This window comes from Scleropages formosus, chromosome 16 (genome assembly GCF_900964775.1).
Source record: "Scleropages formosus chromosome 16, fSclFor1.1, whole genome shotgun sequence".
Taxonomy (NCBI): domain Eukaryota; kingdom Metazoa; phylum Chordata; class Actinopteri; order Osteoglossiformes; family Osteoglossidae; genus Scleropages; species Scleropages formosus.
This window is the reverse complement of record NC_041821.1, coordinates 2,899,790-2,926,399: the sequence shown is the minus strand read 5'-3', so window position 1 is coordinate 2,926,399 and position 26,610 is coordinate 2,899,790. Positions and strand designations below refer to the sequence as shown.

At 49.8% G+C, this 26,610-nt stretch overlaps 1 protein-coding gene across 4 annotated transcripts in view; it reads left to right on the top strand.

Annotated features, from left to right (window-relative positions):
- The window catches only part of tenm3 (teneurin transmembrane protein 3), a 199,731-nt gene that overhangs the window by 102,274 nt on the left and 70,847 nt on the right, over positions 1 to 26,610 (top strand). For all 4 annotated transcript variants that reach the window (XM_029258794.1, XM_029258797.1, XM_029258796.1 and 1 more), the window contains 2 exons: positions 13,958 to 14,186; positions 24,722 to 24,960. In XM_029258794.1, the coding sequence (XP_029114627.1) occupies positions 13,958 to 14,186; positions 24,722 to 24,960 (468 nt within the window). The remainder of the gene's footprint in view (positions 1 to 13,957; positions 14,187 to 24,721; positions 24,961 to 26,610) is intronic.

Genomic DNA, 26,610 nt, shown 5'->3' with positions numbered 1-26,610 from the left:
TTTCGTTGTTTTGTTGGCGAAAGACTGCGAAAAGTGAGGAAATGGCACAAGGTCACCTTTCCGAAGCACCGACTGCTCGCGAGTCGGGCGCGGAGCCTTTGCCATCCCGGCTCATTTGAAATGCGCTTGCTGCGCGCGCTCTCGTTACCTTTCCTCCTTGTTATGAAATGAGCCTTTCCTCTTCCATGCAAATATTAGATGCATATTCAGAGTCAGATGCTCAGAGTTGCTGCCAGGTGACATCAACGGAACGCGTTCTTAAGAAGAGCAGCTTGTCCGGAGAACAGACAATGGGACGCCGGCATCTGCTGCAAAAATAAACGAGTGCAACGAGTGCAATAAGTGAGGCGCTGTACGTCAGCAGGTGGCGCCGCGGTCGGGCCTGTCGCCTGGCGCTCTGAAGGTCACGGGTTCGCATCTAACGTGGCCGTGTTCCCCTTGATCGAGGTGCTTCATCGTGAAGTGCATCATTGATGACCCTGTCCTGTATCTGGACTATTGGTTCATTAATGGCACCGCTTGCCTTTGTCCTTATTGCTTTAGCTCTAGTTGTTACTTTAATATATTCTGTCTCTTGTAAATGTGTGTTTGTTTGTTTCATCTGAAACTTCATGAATCTACTCTGAGTCTAACAGAGTGGAGTGTAAGAGTCGGTTGTATCATAAGTTTGTTATAATTGACACAGTAAGAATAGTCTGCTGTATGAATGTGTAAATCATTGTGAAGTTGCCATGGAGTTGGGTAAATAAATCTTATTAGTGATGATAATAGTAGTAATAAAAAAAACCTGCATTATAGGGAAAATGTGTCCACAGTGGGGGTCCTGCTCAGTTGTCTGGCTCTGATCAGTTAGTGGAGGTTAAGAAGTGTCGATGCGGCTTCCATCCCGCTGGGAACATCTGCTTGGTTTGCTGCACCCAAAGCCACCGGTGTAACGTACCAGGGTACGGCTGCCTGGTTCCGCCTGCCGGATGGTGCTCGTCCGCTTTCTTTAACTCTGCCCGTTGATGCTGGTAAAGCGTTGCAGGGGGCGCGTTCTTCATCCAGCGACGCAGATCTCCGTGTGGATGCAAGCCGGCGTGGACGATCCCCACTTTGGCTGAAGAAATAAGCCTCCAGGCTGTTTCTCCAGCGGGAGGCGGTGCTGAGGAGTCGGCGTGGTCATCCGCAGCTGCAGACCCCCTGGTGCGGCACTCTTTGCTCGTTTTGACATGCCCGTTTCCTTCTACTGCACGCGTACCCTGATTTAAAGGGTATCGGCCACATCTTTTATGACCTCCAGATGTTGCCGAGTCCCACGCGGCGGAAGAGTGGAGTGACCCCTCCGAATCGCACCCTTAGCCTCCGTGTGGAGCAAGCACCCCCATCGCCTTGGGCCAGTGTGTCCATGCCTGAAAATGAACAGATAATCAACATATAATCAGAAACAGTTTGTTGAAAATATATAAACGTAGGAACGGTGCCGGTCGAAGGGCGCCGGTGTCCAAAGCCATCGGCGATGTCTGCAAGCCCGGGATGGATGTGTTGTGCCGCGGCTGAAGTCTTTGAACGATGGTTTTAAAAGAGTAAAAACATTACTGTAGGGTACGAGGCCCATCACATACACCTCTCCTGTACGCCCTGGGCCTTGGCGGTGATATCCGAGCCCTGGGCTCGATGCGGAGCCTTCTCGCATCCGCTGTTCCTCGTCTTCATCTGGCACAGCGGTCACTGACACAGGTGCCTTTTCGTGTCCTCTCGCCGTGAATGCGCGAACGCGCTCTGCTTTTGTTTGTTTGCTGCCCCTTTATGAGAGGCGGGACAGTTGAGAGGTACTGGCTCTTATTCCGGGTGCACCGTGGATGCCCTGTCGGGCGGGGCCCTTATCGGCCCGGGGCGATGTAGAATCGCCGCTGTCGGAGCATATCGGTGCGAAAGCCTCCTTTCGCATAGGAGTCCGCCGGCCGGCCGCTCGTCACCCTTCCAGTGGGATCTCTCTCTGAGAGACTGGGCTGTGCGTTGATGCAGCCATACGGTTTATCATTTTGTTTATTTATTTACTTTTTTCGCTCTGAAGAATAAAGGGGGAAATAATGGAAATGATGAAGCTCGACAAGTCCGATCAATCAGCGCGGCGTCGCCGGGAAGCAGGGAGCGACTGCGGCGCTTTCCGCCGAGGGGCTTATTTCTTCCCGAACGGGTCGAGCAGGAACTCGCGTTCGCCTGTTACCGGAAACATGATGAATGGGTGAGCCGGACAGCCGCTACACCTCACTCGCCTGCGTACGTCCAGATCCGGAAAAAGAGCCCGAACATGCGCGTTATGCAACACCGAATGCATAATTAATCTGTCTGAGGAAGAGAGGCGAGCGGCGCTTGGTTCGGCACGTCCGTCGGCGACCTCGCAGGCGTCGCGCAATTAAATCGATGTTGTTTGGAGTCTGTTGAAGATCAAATGAAAGCCCTGCTCTTCTTCTGGCCCTCGTGCAAATACGTCTCTTCCGTGCGTCGTCCGCGGCGTCGGATGCGCTCCGCCCCGATGAAGTCGGCCGCCGTCCCTCCGCCGTATGGCCCGAGTGCCGCTGTGCCGCGCGCCGAATCGGCCGCTGTAAGAATACGTCTCCGTCCAGAACGCTCCAGCGTCCGTTGCAGCCATCCAGATATTTCGCCCAAATATTTATTTCTTTATTCACTAACTTATTTATTTAGCTACTTTTCAGTTTCATCCTTTTACATATGTGTGTTGCACATTATTTGCTGCTGCTGCTGCTGTTGCTGCAACCACATTGAATTTCCCTCTGGGACACTGCCAAGTCTCATTCATTCATTCGGTCATTCAGTCAAAGCAGGTGGCACCAAACGTGGTAAAACACTGGTCGGATTGAGCTCCTGGATCCCAAAGAGTCCGCTGTGTCCAAAACGGGATGGACAAGCGATAGCAGCTTAACGCACGGCCGGGTTTATTTATGTATTTCTTCGCTTGATGTTTCCCCGGACGTGGCATATTCAGATGAAAGTGATTAATTCCTTCTTAGATGCAGCTCCTCGCCTCCTTTTTCGTCGTTGACGTACAGTGGAAGTTCTCTGGACTTTGTTTACAGAGACGTCTGCGGAGTGGATGGGCTTTGGGGAGATATGTAACCTGATTTCATCGGTATGAATTCCTGCTTGCTATTTCTGTAGTGTATCCACTTGTAAGGCAATATCCTGGTTTTCTTCACACTTACACAATCCATGGGGTCAGAGGTCACACACATTTTTGCTCGTATTAAATGATTCTTTGTACAACGTTCACCAGGCTGGTGCCTCGATAAAAAGCAGCGGGTGAAGTATGGATTGAATATTTCAAGGCATACATCGGACCACCAGGTGGTATAGAACTGTCACCTTCCAATCGCTGGGTGCTGGACTGGAATTCCTGCTCTTGCTGCAGTGCCCTTCATTAAGGTACTTGACCCTGAACTGATACATGAAAAATTTCCCAGCTGTAAAAATGGGTAAATCAGTGTAAACGGATTAACATTGTAAGTCACTTTGGAGAAAAGTGCCAGGTAAATAATTAAATGTCAGTTTGAAATATCCTGGCTTGCTTATAAATGTCAAATTTTTGACAGTTCAGTTTATAATGACTTGGGGCCCACTGGGCTATGAGTGAAACAACCCAAGGCAAGCTCAACTTGTCTTTGGGGAAAAAAAACAATTTCCAACTCGGAATTAATAGAGCTCAGTTAATTTTTATAAAATGCACTGAACAGTTGAGCACATAGAAAAGCAAAGAAAGAAAAGCAAGATGCAGGAACAACAGTTTGTAAACAGTATGTCGATGAGCCAGCTGACAGCTGAGGAGAGGAAAACAAAAAACTCCCAAACCAAAGGAAAGGGAGAAAATGACTCTCTGGGGTTTGAGTTCCAGGTTCTTCTCACCCGTTCTGATGAAAGGCCTTAAGTTACGGTAGCCTGGGACCCTCGGAGGTCTGTGGCTGCGCTTCGGGGGGCAACGCAGATATTACGACGTGTGACATATGTAATTGTGAAGTTTATTTTTAGTGGAAGAACTTCAGTGAAATATTCTCCAGTTTATTTGAGGGCATTTTGCTCGTGGCGGGTGGGGGGGACCTTGGATTCATCACATTTTTATAGGGCTCTGAGGCCTGGAAAAGGTTAAGAGCCTCCGCCGTAAAACAAACTGCATCATATTCATATTTCAACTTTTTTTTTTTTTTATTTAAAAATCCACTTAGGCACACAAGTTTCGGGACAATTTGCGCTTGGCTAAAAACAAAATTGAACAAAATGAAAAAAATGAACGCGCCCCAGTTGCGACATAGCGCTGCGCCGAGTGACTGATATTTAATTAGTGCGCAGATTGCCTTGCAGACGCCTGCACGTCACACATTGTTTCGTCGCCGCCTCTCGAACCTGCTAATTGTCGCTGCTGCAAGTGCTCTTTCGCTGAGTGCGCCGGTGCGCGCCTTCATTGATCCCACGTAATGATATGCACTTGAGTTTGTCAATATTTAAAAAGCACTCTGTCCCTGGAAAACGCACCATTGCTCGGCTCATAAATGTCATAACCCGGTGATATTTATCTTTTATAAATAGCAAACGGTTCTGTGTTTGAGCCGCACGGGTGCGTGAGGCGGAGACAATGAATTCAGGATGTTTTTGTGAGTTTTTTTTCTTTTTTTCGTTGTTTTCTCGACCCCGGTACGGTCGAGTTATATAATAGGAGTGTTATATATATTTTTGGCTGCTAGGAGCTCATTTCAGCCGCGTTTTTTGTGCTTTTTGCTTTTCTAGGTCGTCTCGCGTTTCAAAGGCACTTTGAATTGTGGTTTGATGTGGGCCAGGGGCTTTTACCGTGGTGAAACGGAGCTCGTGCACCCTCTCCGAACTGGAGTCGTCACATGGTGGTTTGCGAAGGAAGGTCACGCTGAGGGGAGAGTTTGTGTGAGCGCCGGGCTGGACGTTTCCAAGTTCTTATCTTGCCTCTGCGCAGTTCACCTGTCTGGCTGAGCTTTTCTCTTCCCATCATGCAGCTGTTCCTCACAGATAATTTTTTTATTTATTTATTTATTTATTTCACCTTCCTTGTAGCACCTTTATGAAAGTTTTACCAAAGAGCTCCTGCAGACATGGTGCTCACCTCCCGTAGTGTGTAGGTGGTGTTTTGCCATCCCAGCCCCATCTTTCAGCGCCGAAGGCCAACCGTGATGCAACATGACAGTGCGAAAGCTGGGGAGCGGCGAGAGCAGCGGCGGAGCGACGAGACACCGTGATCTTTGCTGGTGGTGAGCCTGACCTCTGTTTGAGCTCTGCAGCTCAACCCGTCTGTCGCTCCGCCGCCCTCGCCTGTCTTGCCAAATCAGGTCTGCATGGCAGTACGCCTGGGAGACACGTGGACAGCGATGCGTGCGGTCCATATGACCGTCAACAGCACGAGCTCCCTCGACCGCTGTGTTCTCGCACGCAGATGGAGGGAGGGTTTGCGCCGGGGCGCTTATCAGAAAACAAGAGCTGTTTACAGACCCTCATCCCTCCATCATGTTCCGGACCGCGGCAGCGAAGCTTGGGCATCGGTGCCGTTAATCCGTACGCAGATAAAGTCAGCACTTCCTGCCGAAACATGACGGTCTGCCCTGTCATCTAGTAAGAAATACCCCTGCTGGCAAAATCCAGTTAAGCTGGACAGGAAGGTGCCGCTTCGAGCCGAGCGCCCTTCTCGCTCGTGACGCCAATTTAGCTTCCCGGAGTATTTCTGAGGGTCCCGCTAAAGTGTGCGCTGCGGAATGAACCGGAGGAGGCGACAGAGGGGCTTCATATGAAAATAGCAGGGTTTTCATTCAGGGTTCCTTATCGTGATGCTTAAATAAAATTCACCCATTTAAATGTGTCTCCAGTAAATGCCATAGAGAATAATGTGGTTCTTGGGTGTATGTGGCTGACATTTCTGGAAAAAGTCCAGAGAAGATATGCTTGCGAGGGGAATTCTCGTATAAAGAACTTAATTGCCATAAATTTAAATGAAAAAAATAAACTAAAAGAAAGAATATATTGAAAAGAAATGTGTTTCTGAAATGGGGGGTCGTGGTGGCGCGGCGGGTCCTGGGTGTGTCCCCTCTCTTTTCGGCCTTACGCCATTTGTTGCCGGGTAGGCTCGGAATCGCCGCGACCCCGCTCGGGACGAGCGGTTGCAGACGTCGGTTGGTTGTGTTTCTGAGCCGGACAGGTCTATTCATTCTTGTACCAAACTTGCAAAATTCCTGCCTCTTAAACAATGAGAAAATCAAAACCACATAGAGAATGTCAGAACTGCTCTGGATATCTTTAAATCCAGGTGCAAGACCCACATGCTCCAAAATCTCTGTTGTTCTTGGGTGGCATGATGGTGCAGCAGGTAGCACTCCTTCCTCATAGCTTGTGGGTAGTGGGTTGAAGATAAAAAGTATTTTATGTAATGCATGCATTTTTTTAATCTTATTATTTATATAGAACAAAGAATATTAAATATGCACAGGTTTCACCCGCTTAGTTGGCCGAATTATTTCTGTGAAATCAGGTGCAGGACAGTTCTAAAGGGGTCAAATCACCACTGTTTGTCAAAGGGGGGAACAAATAATGTAATTATTGCATAGTACAATACAGTACAGCCGGGATCCAGCACACGGAGGTCCGAGTGGAGTGTGTGACGTATCTTGAGTTAAAGCTGCTGGGCAACATCTCGGACTTGTGGGTGCTGCAAATCTGTAAAAATGGGCCGGATTACAGGGCAAATATTCTACTGCACGGAGCCAACGTGTTACATGAGCCAAGAGGTCCCCATTTCCACATGTCAACAAAAAGTGTATCCTGAGCTTCGCAAAACTGTTGTTTATGTCAGGGCTGCCCTTCAGAAACCGCTTGTATAGGCGGCCAGTGCGCAAAGATACTTAACCCGGTGCGAGGAGCACACACCTGGACCCCTGAGCAATGGAAAAAGACTAATATGGCCTGATGAGTCATCTTTGACCCCCTTTCCTACATCTGGACACGTTTTCATTCGCAGGCAGACAAAGGATGCCTTCAACCCACAATGTCTGTCGCCAGCTGTGAAACGCGGTGGGGGATCCACGACAGTATGGGCACCCGTCCCGTCTCGCAGGATTCATTGTGTCTGACGATTGGGATGATTGCCATTCTGCAGGACCGGGTGCACCCTATGGCACGAAAGCTGTTCTCCCATGAGGTTCCCGTATTCCAGGATGGTAATGTCCCATACACGCAGCTAATCGAATTCGGCACCTTCGCTGGCCTCCCCAATCGCCAGATCTGAACGTCATTGAACCGACGTCGTGGGGCGCAGAGCGCCAAGCGCATTTCCACCTCTTTCATCCCTCAAAGAACTAGAGGCTTTTCTTCTTGAAGAACAGTGCAGTGTCCCACTTCACACAGATCAAGACTTGTGTGACAGCATTCCAAGAAGGATTGGAGCTGTTCTGAAGGCCTTCAGAGGGTGGCCCTACTCCTTATTGGGTCCTTGATATTAATATATTGTTAGGGTTAGGGTTATTTTGTCCACCGCCTTTATATACTGTGTGTGTACATATGTACACGCGCGCACACACACAGGACAGTGTCGAGGACCCGTGCGCCTCTTCTTTGCGAAGGTGCGTTTCCCGTGCAGAGCCGCCAGATCGCCTGCGGTCCAGCGTCATGATGTGAACTCGATGAGGCCACGTTGACTCCGGGGTCTCGCTGTAGGTTTTCATTACTTATGACAAGCGGGTTTGATCGCTCTCCCCGGTAACACGGGTCCCCTTTGAGCTTTAATAGCAAATTTCCGTGCGGCCACCAGCTGGGAGCTCCCTGTCAATGATATGTTGACCATGTCTGTGTGACTGGAAAATTAATGAGCGCCGTCTGTTTAATTTTTTTTTTTTTTTTTTTTGGTCTTTCATTTTTCGCCATCAGCCATGGCAGAGTTTATTCTTGGGTGTGTCTCTGAGTGTTCATTTTAACAGTCTTCAGCGTGGGCTGCGGCATGGAGCTGGGGGGGGTCACATGTATGGACCAGCAGGTGGCATAGCGGTTAGAGCTGCGGTGTTGCACCTGCACGTTCCGGGTTCGAATCTCCTCCAGCTGTAATACCCTTGAACCAAGTACTTACCCAAGTTGATACAGAAAAATTACCCATCCCTATTAAGCGTCTTAATTTGCACACCTCACACTGTAAGTCACCTTGGAGAAAAGTAAATAAGATAAATAAAGAGTAATAACAATGTATGTGAATAACTGTCACTGATGACTGTATTTCTGAATGTTAATGTAAATGTTATAAATCATTCTGAATAGGGTTCAGATAAATTAATAATAATAACCATAATTACTACTACTACCACTAATAAGAATAATAATAATAATAACGTGATCTTGGCAGAAACCATGAGTGGAAACAGAAACTAAAGAGTTAACGGAGTAAGAGATTACTTTCAATCTCAGTTGAATCACTTGTGTTTTTTATCTTTTTTTTTGTCCTTGTCCTACTCACACACCCGTGCGTTATTAACTATGCCGGCGTCCCGTATTATTTTACAGATATGTATTTACAGCTTGCATTATTTAATTACAAAAAGCCGCCGGGATTGGAGGTCTGCTTTATTAATTTATCGCGAGCGCGGAAATCGGAGGAGCTCTCTCGTATGTATTATTTGCAAAGACAGATGTACGTGTGTCACGAGAGGTGTTCGTTTGGGGGAATAAATCATGTCCCACACACACACACACACACACACACACACACACAAACCCCCACGTTGCAAAAAAAAGCACCTTGTACAGGTTCGAGGCTCTCGCCGCACGTCCTCCCGGTTCTTATTTGCGGGAGATGCATTGGATATTCTGCGTGAGGCCTCCCTTCCTGGGGGGTCATAGTTATTATGCAGCGCCCCTGGCTAATATAATGGGGTGTGGATTGCGGCCAGGCGCCCGCTGACTTTTGGAGCAGCTGAGTAAATTTTACGGCCCTGACCAGAAATTAGAGAGTAAAGAAATGAAGATGTTCTTTGCTAAATCGATTGCCGCGGTGTGAGACGTGCCGGCCAGCCTCCCGCCCGCCCGCGCTTTCCGCCGGCCGATAAGCTGCCGTGGGGCTCGCGTGAAGATGACTGGAGGAACAAATGGCAGATGGCCCGGGCTGATGCTAATGGCTTTCTCGGTCCCTCGACACCCGCCGCGTGACTCTCGGGATCCTCGGCCCGCGAGACGAGACGGCTCCGAGCCCCGTGGCCGTGGCCTGGGTCGGCGCGGGACGCCGATACCTTTGGCGGATTGCTCTGCGATCGCTGAAGACTCCGTCTGTGTGTCAATTAAAACAGGTCTTGCGACCCTAAGAAGAGATGCATTGTGGGATTGGCTATTTTGATCTTCTTTTCCAGCAAAATCCAAGCGGCAAGGAACTATTGGGTCCCCAGTCACAGGTAGGCAGCAGGTGGCGTAGTGGTTACGGCTGTCGCTTCACAATCAAGGGAGCAAGGTTTGAATCCCAACTCCCGGTGCGATTCCCCTGATCAAGGTACTTACCCTGAACCGATGGCGTAGAAATGACTCGGCTGTATAAGTGGGCAAATCAGGGTACAGATGAATATCTAGCATTCTAAGTCACCTTGGACACAGGTGTTTAGTAAATAAAAGATAACGGTAATAATTGTCATAATAAGCACGAATGATATGATCTTCTGAACGTGCACCGTAGCAATATGCTGCTGCGTTGCTGCGGCGCACGTTGAGAAGAAATGATTTATAAGGTCCGCTCTGTCCGTCCACGCTCAGTTTAGGAAGCGGAAAGACGGTTTGCGTGTAAGGCGAGCGGTCAATAACAGCGCCGGACGGTCTCGCAAGGTGAGCCGGCGTTGGCCCGTCGCCTTGTTTACATCTGATCTGGCTTAAGTGAAATAACTAAATAATTCAGAGCTCCAATTAAAGGTCTTCCAGGGTTTTAACCGAGGCCATTACGGTCCGAGCCCCTAATGCTTCTGTGATTACGGCTCGCCTCATAACCATTTAGCTGTCGGGGAACGATCCAGAAGAATGACGTCTTAAATGGCTCCTTCAACTTCTTAGGCTTTTCGCTGCGGTTTTGCGTTTCACGTTTCGTTCCGTCGCGCCCTTTTAACCTTGTCCCGGAGCCGGGTGGCTCCCAAGGCTCGGAACGCTCCTTTAAAAGCGATCCCTGTTCGTTTCTTAAATCGGGAGCTCTTGGTTTGGGTGCAGCGGCTCCGTTTTGCCGGTATCCGAGTTTCGGATTTGGAAACGTACAGACTTTTTTCCGTTTGTTTATTTCCGCTTCCGTTTTCGAAAACGAAGTGAACGTGACGTGTTTCCGCATCCAGACATTGGATGGCAGTAAAGAGCACCGGTGGGTGTAGAAGTTTGGGAACGGATGAGATTGACTCACTTCGACGCTCTTTACGGTTCGTGTCTGGAGGTAGAAAGTGTCGGTGATCGGTATTAATGTGGAACGTGACACGACTGTGGAATAAATTTGAAAAATTAAGTTAAAATACATAAACATATTAAAATAAAGGTTCTTACAGCCTGTTTTTACTACAGATGCTCCTCGACTTACGATGGTTCGACTTACGATTTTTCGACTTTACGATGGTGAGCTGGCGACAGACATTGAGCAGAAACCGTACTTTGAATTTCGAATTTAGATTTTTTTTCCCGGGCAAGCGATACGCAGTGCGATACTCCCTCGTGATGCTGGGCAGCGGCAGCGATCCTCATCTCCCAGTCTGCGACGCGGTCGCTATACAGATACCCAACCCCCACCCCCCGTATCTACATTGTGTTTTGCGCATCCATAATGTCACAGAGAAGCCCGTCTGTGTCTTCTGCTACTGGTGCGAAGAAGAAGTGGAGGGCAATTACTCTTGAGGACAAACTCAGGATAATTGTCCAGCATGAAGGCGGCAAGCCCGTAATGGTCATCGCACGTCTGCTAGGCTATGATGTTCGCTAGGTCAGGTGCATTAAATGCATTTTCGACTTAGGATATTTTCGACTCGCGATGGGTTTCGTGGAACGTAACCCCATCGTAAGCTGGGGACCATCTGTATAGTCATATCTCAGACTTTTATGTAACCTAGAATGAATCAAAGAATACTTGTATTAAGTATTTTATTGATAGTGACATAGTGGATGGATTTTTGAACAGGTCAACTTAGGAACAGACTTGTGGTCCCAGTTGAGGAGCTGGAGGAACAGTCGTGTCCTGTTGTGTCGCTTGTTTGAGCTCAAAACCAAGATGTTTTCTTAGTGTTTGGATGGAGAAAAAGTTTATTTAACAGAAAGCACTATGGGGCAAATGGGGGAGCAGCAGAGCAGCAGAATTGCTTATGAGCAAACAGTTACGGTTTAGGAGCAGGAGGAGATTTGAACTTCTTGTCGTGGTTTTTGTTTCTCTTACACCTCCATGTCGTCTCCTGTGGTCATAATGAGGGAGAAAAACCACCGTGAAGGTGGCATCACCAACATCGTGAAGCAACTGCTGGCAACTGTTGCGCGTGCGGTGTCACCGGGGCTCTTCAGGGGTGCGGTGACCGTCTTCCGCACAGATAAACCCTTAAAATGCCCCACTTTTCCTAGCGTTCAGGAAAACTACGGTACCTGGTGGTCGTTTTCAGACGGGTTTTAACGATCCCGCATTTCACAGCACTTTCAGCACGTTTTGTGTTTTTGATGTAAATCAGCTGAATGACAGCGGTGATGATGATGCTTTTATTTTAACTTCATTTCATGAGCTCCCCTAAAGGTGTGTGGATGCTTTCGATTATTTTAGTCGTTTTGTCTGTGTTTCTGATTTGGTTCTGTTGGATGTAGGATGATGCCTTGTTTTTCAATTCCGTTTGGCGTTCTTAATGACGTCGTGGTGACGCCTTGTGCTTTGCGTGAAATAGTTCTGCCTCTTGTTTTAATGATACTGTGAGTTTTTGTTGTGTTTCTTCGTTTTAACTGATTTGTTTTCATGGTTTTTTAAGCATATTTGGTGACTTTTAACTCGATTGGAATTAAGTAATTCCAATAACTGAAAATGCGATTAATTCCAATTCCAAAAGTAATTCAAATTCCAATGTAATTAATTTCAAATTGTTTTGAATTAATTCTTTCCAATTCCGAGGTAATTTTCAAATTGCTATAAAGTAATTAATTCCAATTCCAACAATTAATTCTGAATTTAATTTTAATTCCAAAGTCTTCCCATTCTGAGTTAGTTAATTCCAATTTTTAAAAAAAAAAAGAAAAATTTTAAAGAAATCCTCCAAAGCTGCTTTGACCAGCAGTGTTGGGGAAGCCATCGCTGTCCACGAGTAACCGTCTCCCCAGCCATCTCTTCATGGCACCACTGCTAATTACCCCCAGGCACTTCATGAAGGGGGCACGATGCATTACTGGCCATGCCTGTTATTTCAACCCTCTTTCCCCAGCAACCGGGGGCTTCCCGGTTACAGTGAGCGCAAGAGCCTGTTACAGTTACGCATTCGTCGGAATCAGGTAGACGGAGGATCGTCCCTATTAACGTCACGGAGAGAAAGTGTCGTTTTGGGCGTCCGCACCCATCTGCTCCCAACAAGCCTCGCTTGTGGATCGCTGAAGGGAGCAGGTGACACGCAGCTCGTCAGCACGCGTCAGCCATGCGGCTCAAACCTCGAACCTGGAACGTGCTGTGAAATTATAGCCGAACGTGCTGCCAACACCGCTGAGATTTCCGCAGGAAGCGTGCGCTACATGCATTCTTCAGTGTCCTCTGGGTAAACTTTTTAAAAAAATGAGAAGGGAGAGGTTGTGGCGCCTGGTCACTTTCGTGGCCAGTCCGGTGACGGCAGTCCGATACGGTGGGTTCGAAGGAGCGCCGCTTCGAGGGACCATCCTGCTGCTGCAGCTGCTGTTCTCGTTCACAAGAGGAAAGAAACGCGAGCTACGGAAGGAGCACCACGGCATCCTAGTAATAGCCATAGTCTGGAGGCAGGGGGCGCAGTGGTTATGACGTTTGAACGACGGCTCCTGCTGTAGTTCCCTTGACCAAGCTACTTAGCCTGGACTGATACGGAAAAATTATCCAGTGGTATAAATGGGGAAATCAGTGTAAGCGGCTTAGTGTAGAAACCTCACGCTGTCAGAACCTGTGGGAAAAGTGTCAGGTAAATAGTGACTAATAGCGGTAATAATTTTGTGAGATGACGTGTGTGTGTGTTTATGCACGCTGTGAGGGTCTCTCGTGATGCTGACGGCTCAAACCGCCCTTCTCGTTCAGTGCAAAATCGCGGGGTGGGGTGGGCGCTGGGCTGTTTGTTCTCCGGCTGCTGCACAATAAGGTCATTAGTCATATTAGACCTGCCGCATAATGAGACGTGCGGGACTCGCTTTTGCGCGCGCAGAGAAACGTCTTGTTTGCCAAATGACTTTCTGGGAAGCGAAAATGAAGAGCGCGTCCAGCCAGTGACGCTTTTACAGTTCTCTCATTAGATCTGCCCTGTAAGCGAAACCCACCGCTAATTTAAGGGAATATGCCCGTGGCTATATGTAAATATCGCTCTTTTCCTCTTTTTCTTTCTTCCCGCGCTCTGAACTGCGCCGGGGAGCTGCAGCGGCGTTCGCGTTCCTCCTCGCCCGCCACTGTAAGCGTTTCCCGCGTTCTTACGGCTCGTAGGAGGACCGTTGCACAGCTAAGGCGATCATCGCTCTCCGGCAGGGCCGTCCAGATGTTGTACGGTAATGATGCTTCCTATATGCAAACAGGTTTACTTAGCGGAGTCGTCTAATTACCCACCACGGCAGCATATGTTGCTACTGAAGAGGCCCGACGTGCCGCCGGGACTGGGAACGGAGACGAGACGGCGTTTGCCGACGCTCCCCGTGTCTCACCGCATCTCACCGCACGCCTCTGCAGCTGTAATTCTTGCTAACGTGTCTCCGCTTCTCTTTCTCCTTCTGACCGCAGAGCAACCATCCATCCACCAGGGACCCCCACCTCCGCCGCTGCCCCCGGTGCCGCCGCCCCACAAACCGCCGCCGTCCGTCACCGCGCTCAACCACAACTCGCTGACCCGCCGCAGGACCCAGAGCCCGGCGCCGCCGGCTGCGCTGCCCGCCGAGCTGCAAACCACACCCGAATCCGTCCCGCTGCAGGACAGCTGGGTCCTGGGCAGCAATGTGCCGCTGGAGAGCAGGTGTGGGCGAGGCACCGGAATGTGGGTGGGGCATCTGGTTGTGGGTGGGGTGCTGAAGTGGGCACGGCACCTGGGCTGGGTAGCGAACGGAGACCAAGGGTGCGGGTGGGGCATCTGGAAGGTGGGGCTTTCAAGCGTCGCAGGGACCAAGGATGTGGCCGGTTCCTTGGAGCGTGCGCGTGGCACCTGGGGGGGGGGGGGGGGCATCCAGGTGTGGAGCTCAGTTGGGGTGGGTTTGTAGTTCTGGACCTTCTTGCCCAGTAGAGAAGCGAAAGGGTCCACCTGCTGAAAGGGGTCCAGATAGATTGAGAGCAGGGAATCTCATTGCAGATTGACCACACACAGAATATGACTCCTATTACCATGAAGAGGTCACACTTTGAGGGCTTCACCCACACGGAAAGTTCTAGAATGTCTGACTGAGCCTGTCCAGGTTTCCAATGGAATCGTTGTATAATAGAACTCCCTTGACCGGTGTGTGCAGTACAGTCACGTTGTCGGTGCTCGGTCTGTAGTCCATCGTCGCTTCCTCGCCTATTTAGGGTCCGACACTAAGAGAACTCACTTTTAGAGTCGTAGTTTAGAAACATTTGTGCAAAAATATTTGGCTGTTTCCTGAAGTGTGAAATGCTGATGTAAACCTGTACAATAGTACAGTGTTTATGCGTGATAAAAATTTAAATAGCTGCTGAGATTTTGAGAAATAACTGAAAAAGTTTATGAAATTTGCAGTAATACTTGCAGTACAGTAATATAAAAAATGGATAATGCAAACAGACTATAGTTGTGTTTCTAGGTTGCTTACTCCACCATTCAAACCTTCTTCTTTTTAACATTTCCTACATCAATGATTTTTCTTTTCCCCTTTTTCCTTTTGTGTTAAAACAAAAAATGATGTATATATCTTTGAGCAAGTCCACATGACCCATTATCTGAAAAAGAGGTTTGAAATAATGATGACAGGCTGTGTACAATATTGTAAACACACAAACATGCTGTAATTTCCTCATAAGAGCAGTAATTTAGTACTTAGTTTTGTCCAGTAGCTCATTTGTGGTCATTAAAGCTTTTTTCGTGGACGGGGGTTTATATAAGAGCTCAAGACTAGTGGCTAAAAATACTTGTTCTCTTAGTCGGCATCTTTGGTTCGGACGCTCTGTCCTTCGACTTATTTTGGATACGGACACAGATCGCAAAGAAGGGAAAATAAAATTCAGATTTATAAATGTTATTTTTATGTAATCATGATAATGCATATTGGCACATTGTACGCGCGCAACGTTTGTACTGTCAGCTCTGAAAACAGACTGAAAACTAAACTGATTTTCAGGACTGAACTTGGTTAAGGGGACAGAAATATGCAAACATTATTATTATTATTATTGTTATTATTATTATTATTATTGCCATATTTCTATTATCACAGGAACCACAGGTACCTATGAAGCTGTGACATGTCAAGGATTCGAGGCCCCGGTGCATCATGTCACGTTTACGTAATACATAAGGTGACACATCTTCAGTTTAGAGGGTCCAGAATCCCCTTCCGCCCATCAGTCGTCCATCCGTTATTCGTCCTTCTTCACCCCTAAGATGGGCTGAGTCCCACCACCCTCCCGCCCCGCCCGCCGACCTTGACTGAGGAGCGGCGGCGACAGCAATGTCCCGCATCCATTATTTACACGCGTCGGCATTTCCAGACTCAAAACCGGCGAGCGTCGGGCAGTCTTGCTGAGGCGGAGGAAAAATGAAGAGCGCCGCCACGACCGAGGCACCCCCGACAGGATGAGCCTCGCCAGGGCGGCCGGGGGTTCGGTCCGTCGGCCGGTTGTGGGAGGGAGGTCGGAGGTCACCCATCCAGGTCTGATAACGGAATTCATGTAGCCCTTATGGGTGCCACGTATGCCGTAATCATATCCCTGTTTCTTTCCGCAAGCTTCTCTGACTCTCCTGAACTTTATGATTTATGAATATGCAAATGAGCACGTGCTCCGCAAGCGTCGGTCACGGCGCCGAGGCCGCGTGGCCCGCGGAAGGACGCCGTGAGGAAGAAGGGCGCCTCGTCGTTCATTATCGCGACGTTACTAAAACTGCGCAACTTGTGAAACGGCACTTTTTCCGTTTGGCTTTCAAGGCAGTTTTGCGCTCGCGTTGGCGCAGTTGGCATGGTTTCTCACACGCGCGCCGACAAGTGTTCTCCAGCGAGGAAGCGGAGACTCTATCCGCGTTTTAACGATGGCTTCCGAGTCGACCGACTTCGTCTCGATCTTTAAAATTTCTATCGGCCGCTTTGCGCCCGACGTGTTTTCCCCACTTTAATTTAATGCATCGCCTGTTACTTGTGCGCGTACGCTTCCCTGCTGGAAGTCCCGCCACCCGCTTGGCTCCTGTGCTTCGGCGTTTGGTTCCCTGGCTGCGCGCGGTTAACGCGCCTTCGCCGCTCGTCAGCCATGCCGACGCACGGTGCTCTAGTGCCCTGTCACTCCCGCTCTTTTCCTCAGGAAACGATGGTGTCGTGTTTCTCCTCCGGGCTGAGTCAGTGTGTCCCCTTCCCTGGCCGCGCGCTCGCCGTACACGCATCCCTGTTGGAATAACCTCCGGATACCAGTCACGATACCCCGCTTGACCTTTGGTGCCGGGTGAAGCGCTAACAGCGGCTATTTAACGCCATTCGGGAAGCGACCGGCACGGCTTTATGCCCCACCACCTTTATCCGGGGCTCACATTACTGGTGTCACTAGGGTTGGTGTCACTCAGTGCGGTAACTCATGATGTCCCCCCCTGACCCCCCGAACCCCCATGGAGCTCCTCCCGTACCATACAGAATCTTTAGTGGTGTTTTTTCTTCTAATGTTACTGGTAAATCGTAACTCCCCTGTATCACCGAATGAATATTAGTGACATAAACAACTAGGAAAATTAAAATGACACCTTTAAATTACAACATCATACGCACAGCCTAAATGTATTTATACTGTTTCATGTAGTTAAAGTGAAAATTGGGTAAGAAAACAATAGAATTCAAAGTAAAAACATTTAAGAACTACACCAACATTATGTTGATTTTAACGTTATTGATACAGGTTCACAAATACTAATTACCACAATATTGTAGCTAAAACAGCAGAAAATGTGACAAAATCAGCGACTATAAAAAACAGCGGCGGCGACGAAAAGCGGCGCCTGTTTGTTGCACGTGGAGGCGAAACCACGTGATCTGAAGCGTCACTGTAACTGTAATTGTATTGTAATTGGGTAATAATGGGATAATAATGAGACGCCTGAGCAAAACGCGTTGGAAGGTTCGAAAAGTAAATGAGCAGAGTTTTACCCTTGTAGGAATATTGATACATGTAAACTGGGATTTATTATGAAAAATATTCGTAGGATCCCTCCCTACCTCACTACTGACTCCGCCCAACTACTTGTCCAGGCCATGGTGACTTCCCGTCCGAACTGCTGCAACTCTCTCCTGTGTGGCCTTCCTGCTAATGCCATCAAACCTCTGCTGCTTCTCCGGAATGCTGCTGCACGGGTTGTGTTTGACTTGCCAAAGTGCTCCCATGTATCTCCTCTACTCGTTTCTCTGCGCTGGCTTCCTATATCTGCCCGGATCAAATTCAAGACCCTAGTTATTGTCTACAGATGCATCAATAGAACTGCTCCCAGCTATTTACAGGACTTGATCAACCGCTACACCCCAGCCAGACCTCTTCATTCATCTACTTCTGCTCGCTTGGTAAGAAAGGTGAAGTACGGAGGTTCTCGGTTCTGGCCCCGTTGTGGTGGAACGACCTTCCCCTGTCGCCCAGAGCTGCGGAAACTCTGTCTATGTTCAAGAAGTGTCTGAAAACTCACCTTTTCCAGATGCACTCGGCCCAAGATCTCTCCAGCTCATCTATGGTGTAACTGTACATACATCGTAACTCCAGCAGCATCCCCAGATACAACCCTTATTCAGCCACTACTCTGGCATTGTACTTGCTCATTTGTGTATCTTATAATATTTAAAAAAAAAAAAAAAAAAAAAAAAAAAAATTGGTGGGAGAATATCAGGATTTGTCTATGCTGTGTCTTATGCACCTACTCGAGCGATGAACCTCGGTGCAGCAATGGTAGGTAACAAACTAGGTTTGCTTGAGACTTTCGTGTCTGCAGCTATGTCTCCTTCTCTTAATGTGATGCATAAATTGTACTTTTGTTGAGATGTACGTCGCTTTGGACAAAAGCGTCTGCTAAATGAATAGATGTAAATGTAAAAATGTTTTTGCTCTTATAATTACAGACGGATATTTTTATACTAAATAATACATTTCTGCTGAAGCACTGCACACAAGTTTTATAGACAGTCCTGTTGGTGTCACCCAGTGTGCTCTGGAGAAAAGATGAACGGGAATGTATTTTCATGCATCGCACCGACGTATTAAATGGTATTTCCGACAAAAACATGACTTCTGGTTTGACTTTTAATGCGTAGATCATTACTAATGGGTTCGGCTTTCGCCGCTGTGTTTGCGTCGTCCGGCACCTCTTCGCGTGGTGTCACACCGCATGCTTCACACGTTAATTGATGGTGGGTCAGCGTACTTCTCCCACAATGCCTTGCGCTCAGCATTATTAAGATATATGCTTTGTAGCATCTTTGTCAGGATTGTGTGAAGGACACGTGTGGAAATGGAATGGCCAGGTAATGAACAAAAATGCTGCTGTACTCAGTTAATAAGGCCATTGTATGAAAAATGAGTGCACATTTTCATAAGCCGTTGCAGTACTTCACAGTGTTAGGGATGCTCTTATAATAAGGCCTGAGTGTCTGACAGCGCCTGGGTGGTGCAAGAGGACGTGGGTTCGATCTCCGCTCAGTATATGTGGAGTTTGCATGTTCTCCCCGTATCTGTGTGGGTTTCCTCTGGGTGCTCTGGTTTCCTCCCACCCTCCAAAGACATGCTGTTCAGGTTCCCCCATAGTGTGTGAGTGACAGAGAGAGTGTGTTCCGCTGATGTCTGGATGAGCGACCCAGTGTAAGTAGTGTATCTAGCAGTGTAAGTCACCACGGTGAAGAAGGTGTGTGGGCTGATAAGACTACATAGAGTTCATTGGAAGTTGCTTTGGAAAAAAGTTTCTGCTAAATAGATAAATAAAGGTAGATGTGTGTATTTTAATGCAGGCGAGGGTGAAACTGCCATTAATCTTTACCCTGATTGCTGGACTCACTCCAAAACCGTTGCACTGATACTGTTTCTAACAAATTCCAGTTGATGTATGGAAGGCACAACCCTTTCAGAGAGCTGCACCTGGAGACCCCTAGAAAAACCCTGACTTTGTCTCTGTGGCTCCGCCCACCATGCTGGTCTAGCGCTAACTATATTTACATTAAATCATTTTTCTGACGTAGTGTCTCTAACCGCTGAGCCCCCTGCTGCCACCCATCCCAGAACAGTTGGTAACAGTGGTTAGAGTTACTGCCTTTGGACCCAAATGTTGCCCTTGAGCAAGGTACTCACCCTAAAATTGCTCCAGTAAAATAACCCAACTGTATAAAAGGGTAAATAGTTGTAAGCTTGTAACTGTAACCTTAACATTGTAGTCACTTTGGAGAAAAGCGTCAGCTCAATGAATGAAAAATGTCAAAATACCGCATTGGAGAAGAGTTTTCCCTTCCCTGGGGGGCTGCGTAGAAGTAACGCGTGACGAATTAAATACGAGGGGGACGTGTCTCGAGTAAAAAGCAGCCAATACTGATTATAAAGCTGTGGACAAAATGGGTTAAAACGGAGACATCATTAAGCGCACGCGTAGTTCTCTTTACGCTGTTCACGTGTCGCCGCCCTCCGGATCACGGCGCCAACTGCTGGCTGAGACCGGTAGTGACGGGCAGTCGCTGTGGCCGTCTGGTCTTTCCCCGTCATCCCCGAAATGATGTCGTGACCGTGAGGTTGTCGGTTCGAGTCCCAGCCCTGCCGCTATAGCTTTGAGCGAAGCCCTTGTCCCGCATTGCTGGGATGAGCGGTAGAAAAGGCCCTTGGAACAAAAGAGCCTGATGAGCAGTTAAATAATGTCATGAGCATAATGTAATGGATAACAAAGGAGCTGACAGATTTCGTTTTAATTTATTTATTTTTTATTAAAGTCGTCAGAAATGTTGACAGCAGCAGAACACGGGCAAATATTAGTGGAACACACACACACACACACACACACACACCGCCGTGTGCATTGTATCGCTCTAGCGTTGCCTGCTGAATGACAATGTTATCAATTTGCATTTGCCCTTTATGCCAGGGTTATGATAACCCGGTTTGTTTATTTATTTATGATTTATCTGTCTTGCGCGCTGCCAAAGTCATCCGGGTAGCCGCGCCGCGCCTGTTTGCGCTTCGCTTTCTCCCGCATCTGTTCTCGGCTCCTCCAGATGGTATTCGTCTTGAAATATCTCGTCGTGCTTCCCGTGTCACGGATGCAAATCCCCGCGGGCGTCAATTAGAGGTGTTAAAGTGGGGAGCGGCATTCCGAGACGGGAGCAGGTGAGCGAACGCCGCGTGGGCGCACCTGAGCGGGGAGTCCCGGTGTCGAACCCTGGCAAGGCGCGCGTCGAGGCCCAGAGGCATGGCCCCGGGGAGAGCTCTCTCTCAGCGGCGCTAAGTTCGGCTCGACCGAGAAACGCGAATGTTTCCCACGCTAAGGAGGCGCGCCGGCGCCTCGCCGCTCATGGGCCGCGCATTCGGGCGTGGGTTCGAGTCCCGCTGTGTCCGGCCTGCGTGGAGTCTGCATTTGTACCTCGCCCCCTCGTTTGAGGGCCTCTCCTTCGGGTGCTCTGGTTTCCTCCCGCAGTCCAAAGAGGTTTGTTTCAGGTCGGGGGCTCACTTTAAATCGCCCTTTGTGTGTGTGTTACATTGCTGCTGTACGACGCACTGTACCACTGTACGTCACCTTGGTTACAGTGTGAAACACTAGTTAATAATCACTGAGTATTGGAAGCAGCCTCTACCCAAATAAATGTAAATGGAGTAGAGATGTGGAGCAGCGGTTAAGGTACAGTAACCAGAAGGTTGTGCGTTTGCATCCCCGTCATCGTGCTGCTCTGGGTCTCGTTCGCACTCGATGTGCTTCGGCACCGCTCAGGAACAGGTCCTGTTGTTCTCCTCAGTGTGCTCTCCCCCCCCCCCATTGTGTCTGTTCCTTGTGTAACGCCATTGTGGTCAGGCGCAGGTTCCTCGCACCCCCCCCCAGCCTGTTGTTTGCAGACAGAAGGACTTGAAAGGAGACGTGTGGATTAGCATAGCAATGTGCTGCTCGGCATCACGCCTCCCCCAATCGATTCACAGCGGTCACCCAGCGCGCGTCGCCCCGTCTCAGAACTGGCTACGCGGCGTGGAGCCGTTGGGCCCGCTCCCGTCCTCCGCCCCACCGCCTATTCCAGGAGCATCTCCCAGCAGGCCTTGGCTCTCGCCCCTTTTCTTCTGTGTAAACCCACATGAACGCTGTGCCGTTTGGTCAGAGCCACAGATCCAGGGTGCGGCTTACGCTCCTCCTCCTCCTCCTTCCCCTGCATCACATGGTTATTCAGTAGTTTAGGAGACACTTTTCTACAAAGCAACACAACTATTTATCCATTTGTTCAACAGGATTATTTTTACTGTGTCACTTCAAGGGTTCAACAGCAGAAGGTGGGAATCGAACCTGTCACCTTTGGGTCTAAAGGCAGCCATTCTGACCACTACACTACCGGCTGCTCTATGATACGGTGAAGGAGAGTGAGAGACTGCTGGGGGTTCGAGGCAAACTGCCCACCCACCTTCCCACACTAGTATGTAATGATAAGTGTGTATGCGCGCGTGTGTGTGTGTGTGTTGGATGCGGTGCCAGAGCCTCCCACTCGGGGCCCGGAGGCGTGGCTCTCCGATGCAGCGAGATGGACTATCGATTTGGCGAGGTCCTCGAGGTCAGGTTGCCAGGTTACAGTCCGGCAGCCCTCTGTTTCGCACATGTCCACCGGGGGGGGGGGGGGTCTTGGCAACAGCCTGAAAGGAGGAACATGAAAACTCTTCAGCTGGATCAGAGCAGAGGCAACGGGTACGAGGGCAGCGAGCAGTTTACCCTTCCCGCAGGGACCTGGTCCTCAGGAAGAACCAGTACGGTGTGGACGGGACTCTCTGGGACTCGCTCGGCACTTGTGTGTCGTTCACTTTGGGACCAGTCGAGCGTCTGTCTGTATGTCTCTCCAGACCTGGGGGGGCATGGGTTCGAATCCCGCTTTGATCACGTCCGGAGAGCAGAAGGACGGAGATTAAGAGAAAGGAAGTGACGCTGTCCTGTACGAGGCGCGCGGTCCGGTTAGCGGGACGCGAAGGCGTTGTCGTGCATGGGGGACGGGGGGGGCAGCCCACATTTGAAATGCTCACCCCCCTCCCCCACCCCTAACTGTGTTTCTCTGTATCTCGTTCCCACATGTAGACAATTAGCAAAGCAAGCAGTTCTCGAAAACGGGCATGAGAACCTAATAGAGATGGACGCGCTCACTCCGGCGTGCCACGATGGCGGCTGTGGGGATGGGTACGTTCTCCTGAGTGTCTGCATGATGCTGGCAGCCGAAAGCGCCGACTCTGCACTTTTTAAAATGAATTAATTTATTTATTTTACTTAATTTTTAAAAAATTTTGCTGCTGTTTGATTTGGAGGCGGGGCGGGGCAGGGCTGGGGAGGGGCAGCTGCCGAATACTGTGGCTTTCCTTGTTTTACCCCCAAGTTTTGCATAATTGAACTCCAGAGTTGCCTTGGGAGAGTTCAGCCCTGCAGCTTTAAAGGCATGATGTATGGCGCACATAAATGTATATTTTTTTAATGTATTTTTTTTTAAATTTTGCTCGTTCAGCACCAGCAGCAACGTGCACTTCCGTACTCCTGTAGTGCTGTAGTTAAATAAATAAATGCAAATGTTATATGTCATGCTTACAGCCCTGCAGATTTAATCGACCAACAGGTGGCGCAGTGCTTAGAGCTGTCGCTTTATCCTCGGAAAGCGATGGGGTCGAACCTCGGTCGAGGTGCTTGGATAATTGCGCTATATTCACGCTGTAAAAATGGTCCAGCCTTAAAAACGTGGAACTCCAATGCCGTATCATCCATAACATACTGATGTCCCTTTATAAACCGTAGGGTAAATATGAGGGAATAATAATTAATTATAACAATAATTAATAACTGCAGATGCGGCGGTGTCCATTGAGACCCCCTGGAGATCATTGTCTCCTGGCTCCAACCCATCCACCTCGCAGCATCCTCGGGTTCGACTCCACACCGGTACCGTGACCCCAGGGTGCACTGGGGTCGCTGTCAGAGAGGAGAGACCCCCCCCCGATGCTGCTCTAGGTGGGACCTGATTAAAGTCCTTACTTATTGACTGCCGAGTAATCGCATTTGTCTCGAATGAAATACCAATTTAACTATACATTCGTCAGCCGTTCCCACGGAGACGGCAGCCATTCCTTACCGCAAGATAAATTCGGCAGCGCGGTAAACGTGGCCGCCATTAACATATTGGAGATACTGTGCCGCGCACATTCAATCGCTTAAATGATTTATGTAGTCGGGTCCTCACGACAGGCTGATTGAATCTGGGTTTTTTCCTAATTATTGGAGAGCCACATATTTTATACCCGTCACGCGAATCGTCGTATTGATTGAGGGCCGCGTCTCCAATGAGTCGTTTCGAATTTTGTCCCCGTCTCCTTCAGCGAGCCCTCGGCGATCGTTTTAGGCTTTTGTTTCTTTCCGTGACGTCGAAGACCTACATTTAATTGCAACGGAAGCTCTTCGCGATCGCGGCCGGAGACGTCGTTCGTCCCGTCGTTTCATGTCGTAGAATAACCAGCTTTTCTCTTTTTTTTTTTTTTTTTCTGGTGGAATCCGTTAGCTTGGCGACGGACGGAGAGTCGAGCTCGTAAACGCACCCGAAATGAGCCGAGCTGATGAAATCGGCACCTTTTGCCTTTTTCCACGCGGGAATATTTTTTTTCTTCAAATGTGGAGGGGGGCGGAAGACGAGAAATTAAAATTTGTCTCCGCAGGTTAAAACGGCCGACTAAGCGGACGAGCCGCGCCGTTAATAACGGCGCTCGGGTTCCGCCTCGCGGGGCGGAGGCCGCGAGACCCGCCGCTCGACTCTCGCTCGATGGCGACGCCGAGCGCCCGCCCGTCGAGGATTTTTCCCCGCGAATGACGGAGCTCCTCACGCGGATGCAGAAGTTAATAGAAAGCGGGCGTCTAATGAATTTGATTAAAATAGCTGACCTCGTTAATTACCACAGGGCCCCCGGTCTATTAGTCAATCGTAGCTTTACTGCGGGGCAGCGGGGGATATCCGAATAAAGGTGCTTTTGCTCTTTTATTACTACATAATTTGTAAGTGAGAGAGAGGCGGGGCCGGCGCCCCCTAACTGCGGGTCGGGTAACGCAGCCTTGCTCTGTTTGTGCTCTTTTCATGCTCTTTCATCACAGAAGCGTCACATTTGTCTTTATTTTCTCCCACCCCCCAGGCACTTCCTCTTCAAGACAGGCACCGGAACGACCCCTCTCTTCAGCACGGCGACCCCGGGGTACACGATGGCGACCGGGGCCGTGTACTCGCCGCCCACGCGGCCGCTGCCCCGCAACACGCTCTCCAGGAGCGCCTTCAAGTTCAAGAAGTCGCCCAAGCACTGCTCGTGGAGGTGCACCGCCCTGAGCGCCGTGGCCGTGTCCGTCCTGCTGTCCGTCCTGCTCTGCTACTGCATAGGTAACCGTGGCGACCGCCCGCGGCCCCGCCCCCCCCGCGCTCGGGATTTTTGCCCCGCCGCTGGGCGCGCAAATGGAATCTCCGCCGTCCGTCATTTCGAACGTTTGCTTTTGTTTGGGACTCGCGGCACTTGTGCCGAACCCGTAATCGGGATCGGAGGCGGAGATGGGAACGGCAGCCTAATTATCGGGGCGCTTTTACGCAGCGCGCTGATTGAGTGCCCTGAGTGCTGTAATCTGCGCGTTCGCGCCGTTTGTTTGTGTACGCGCCCGCGTCGAGGGGGCTGTCGACTCGGAGCCCCGGTGCCACGTCGGCGATGCTCCGCCGACACCGCACACGACGCGAGGGCCCGGCGCTCCGCTCCGAGACGCTCGAGCGGACGGTTACATCACGTTCCGGCTCCGTTGGCGAAGAAGGGGGGGGGGGGGGAGAGAGAGACGGTCCCGATAAGCACATCTGTTCACCGTGGTCAAAGATGCGGTTCCCTGCCAGCCGGGAGGAAGCGGAGGAGCCTCCGAACAGCATGTCGCGGTGACCGTGTCCTTAAAAACGGCAAGGCGCCCCGGCGGAAGCGGAAAACCGACTCACCGAACACAGCATCCCCCGCCGCTCGGAGTTAACGCTGCTCTTCCTGAGTTTTTACCCCAGTACAGCGTAACCTGAACAGTTGCGAATTTAGTTGTTGTTATTGACCGTCATTTATGTGACGCTGCTCTCCAAAGGCATTTTACGCTCTGAGGTTTCTACACACTGGTTTACCCATTGTTGCAGCAAGGTAATTTTTGCTGAACCGCATCAGGTTAAGTACCTTGTTTTAGGGTACTACAGCAGGACGGGGGATTCAAACCCGGGTCCTTCGACTGCAAGGCGACCCCTCCGACCACCGCACCGCCCGCTGACCTCAGCCGTTCACATAAAACTTTACCTCGCTCCCGTTCGCCACTGCGCCCCCTTGTGCCCCAACCATACCGCGGTTTTACCATTTCGGTCACCATTCATAGTCCGGAAGGTCACCTTGGCTCCGTGGGCTGGGAGATAATAAACGACAGAAGGTTCGGCTCCGGTTGTGTCACTGTGCAGGCGTGATGTATAAGTAACGGCTCCTCTCACCCCACAGCGCCAGGGATGTATGACACTATAGTAAGAGTCAGTTCTAACATTTCAGACCTGAAGTTCCATTTCGGTGGAAGGAAAGGGGGTCCGTCCCAAAATGGGATGAGTTGTGTGCCATAGAGACCGCGGTGTGTGTGCGTGCATGTGTATGTGCGCGCGGCTCAATGGCAGAAGGAGTGCGGCCGCCTCAGTGGGAGGGGTTTGGGGGGAGCGCTGATTGAACATCATCCACTCGAACGCGGGCACGGCGGGGGGCACCCGAAAGGGGGCCTAATTTATGGAAAAATATGGATTGCTAATCATAACGGTGGCCTGCGGGGGACAAACATTACCGTGCCACTCCGGCTTTTATCTCCAACTTCTGTTTTGGTATCAATCCAGCTTTTATTATCAAACCTCATTATCTCCTCCTTGTTATCTCATTCGTCTTGGGTGTGGAGTTCTCGCACTCGGAGCGGCCGAATTAAACGGCCAGTGGGGTGCGTTAACTATTCATGAAGGGGACGGGAATCACGCGGGGCAGGCGGCACAACGGGG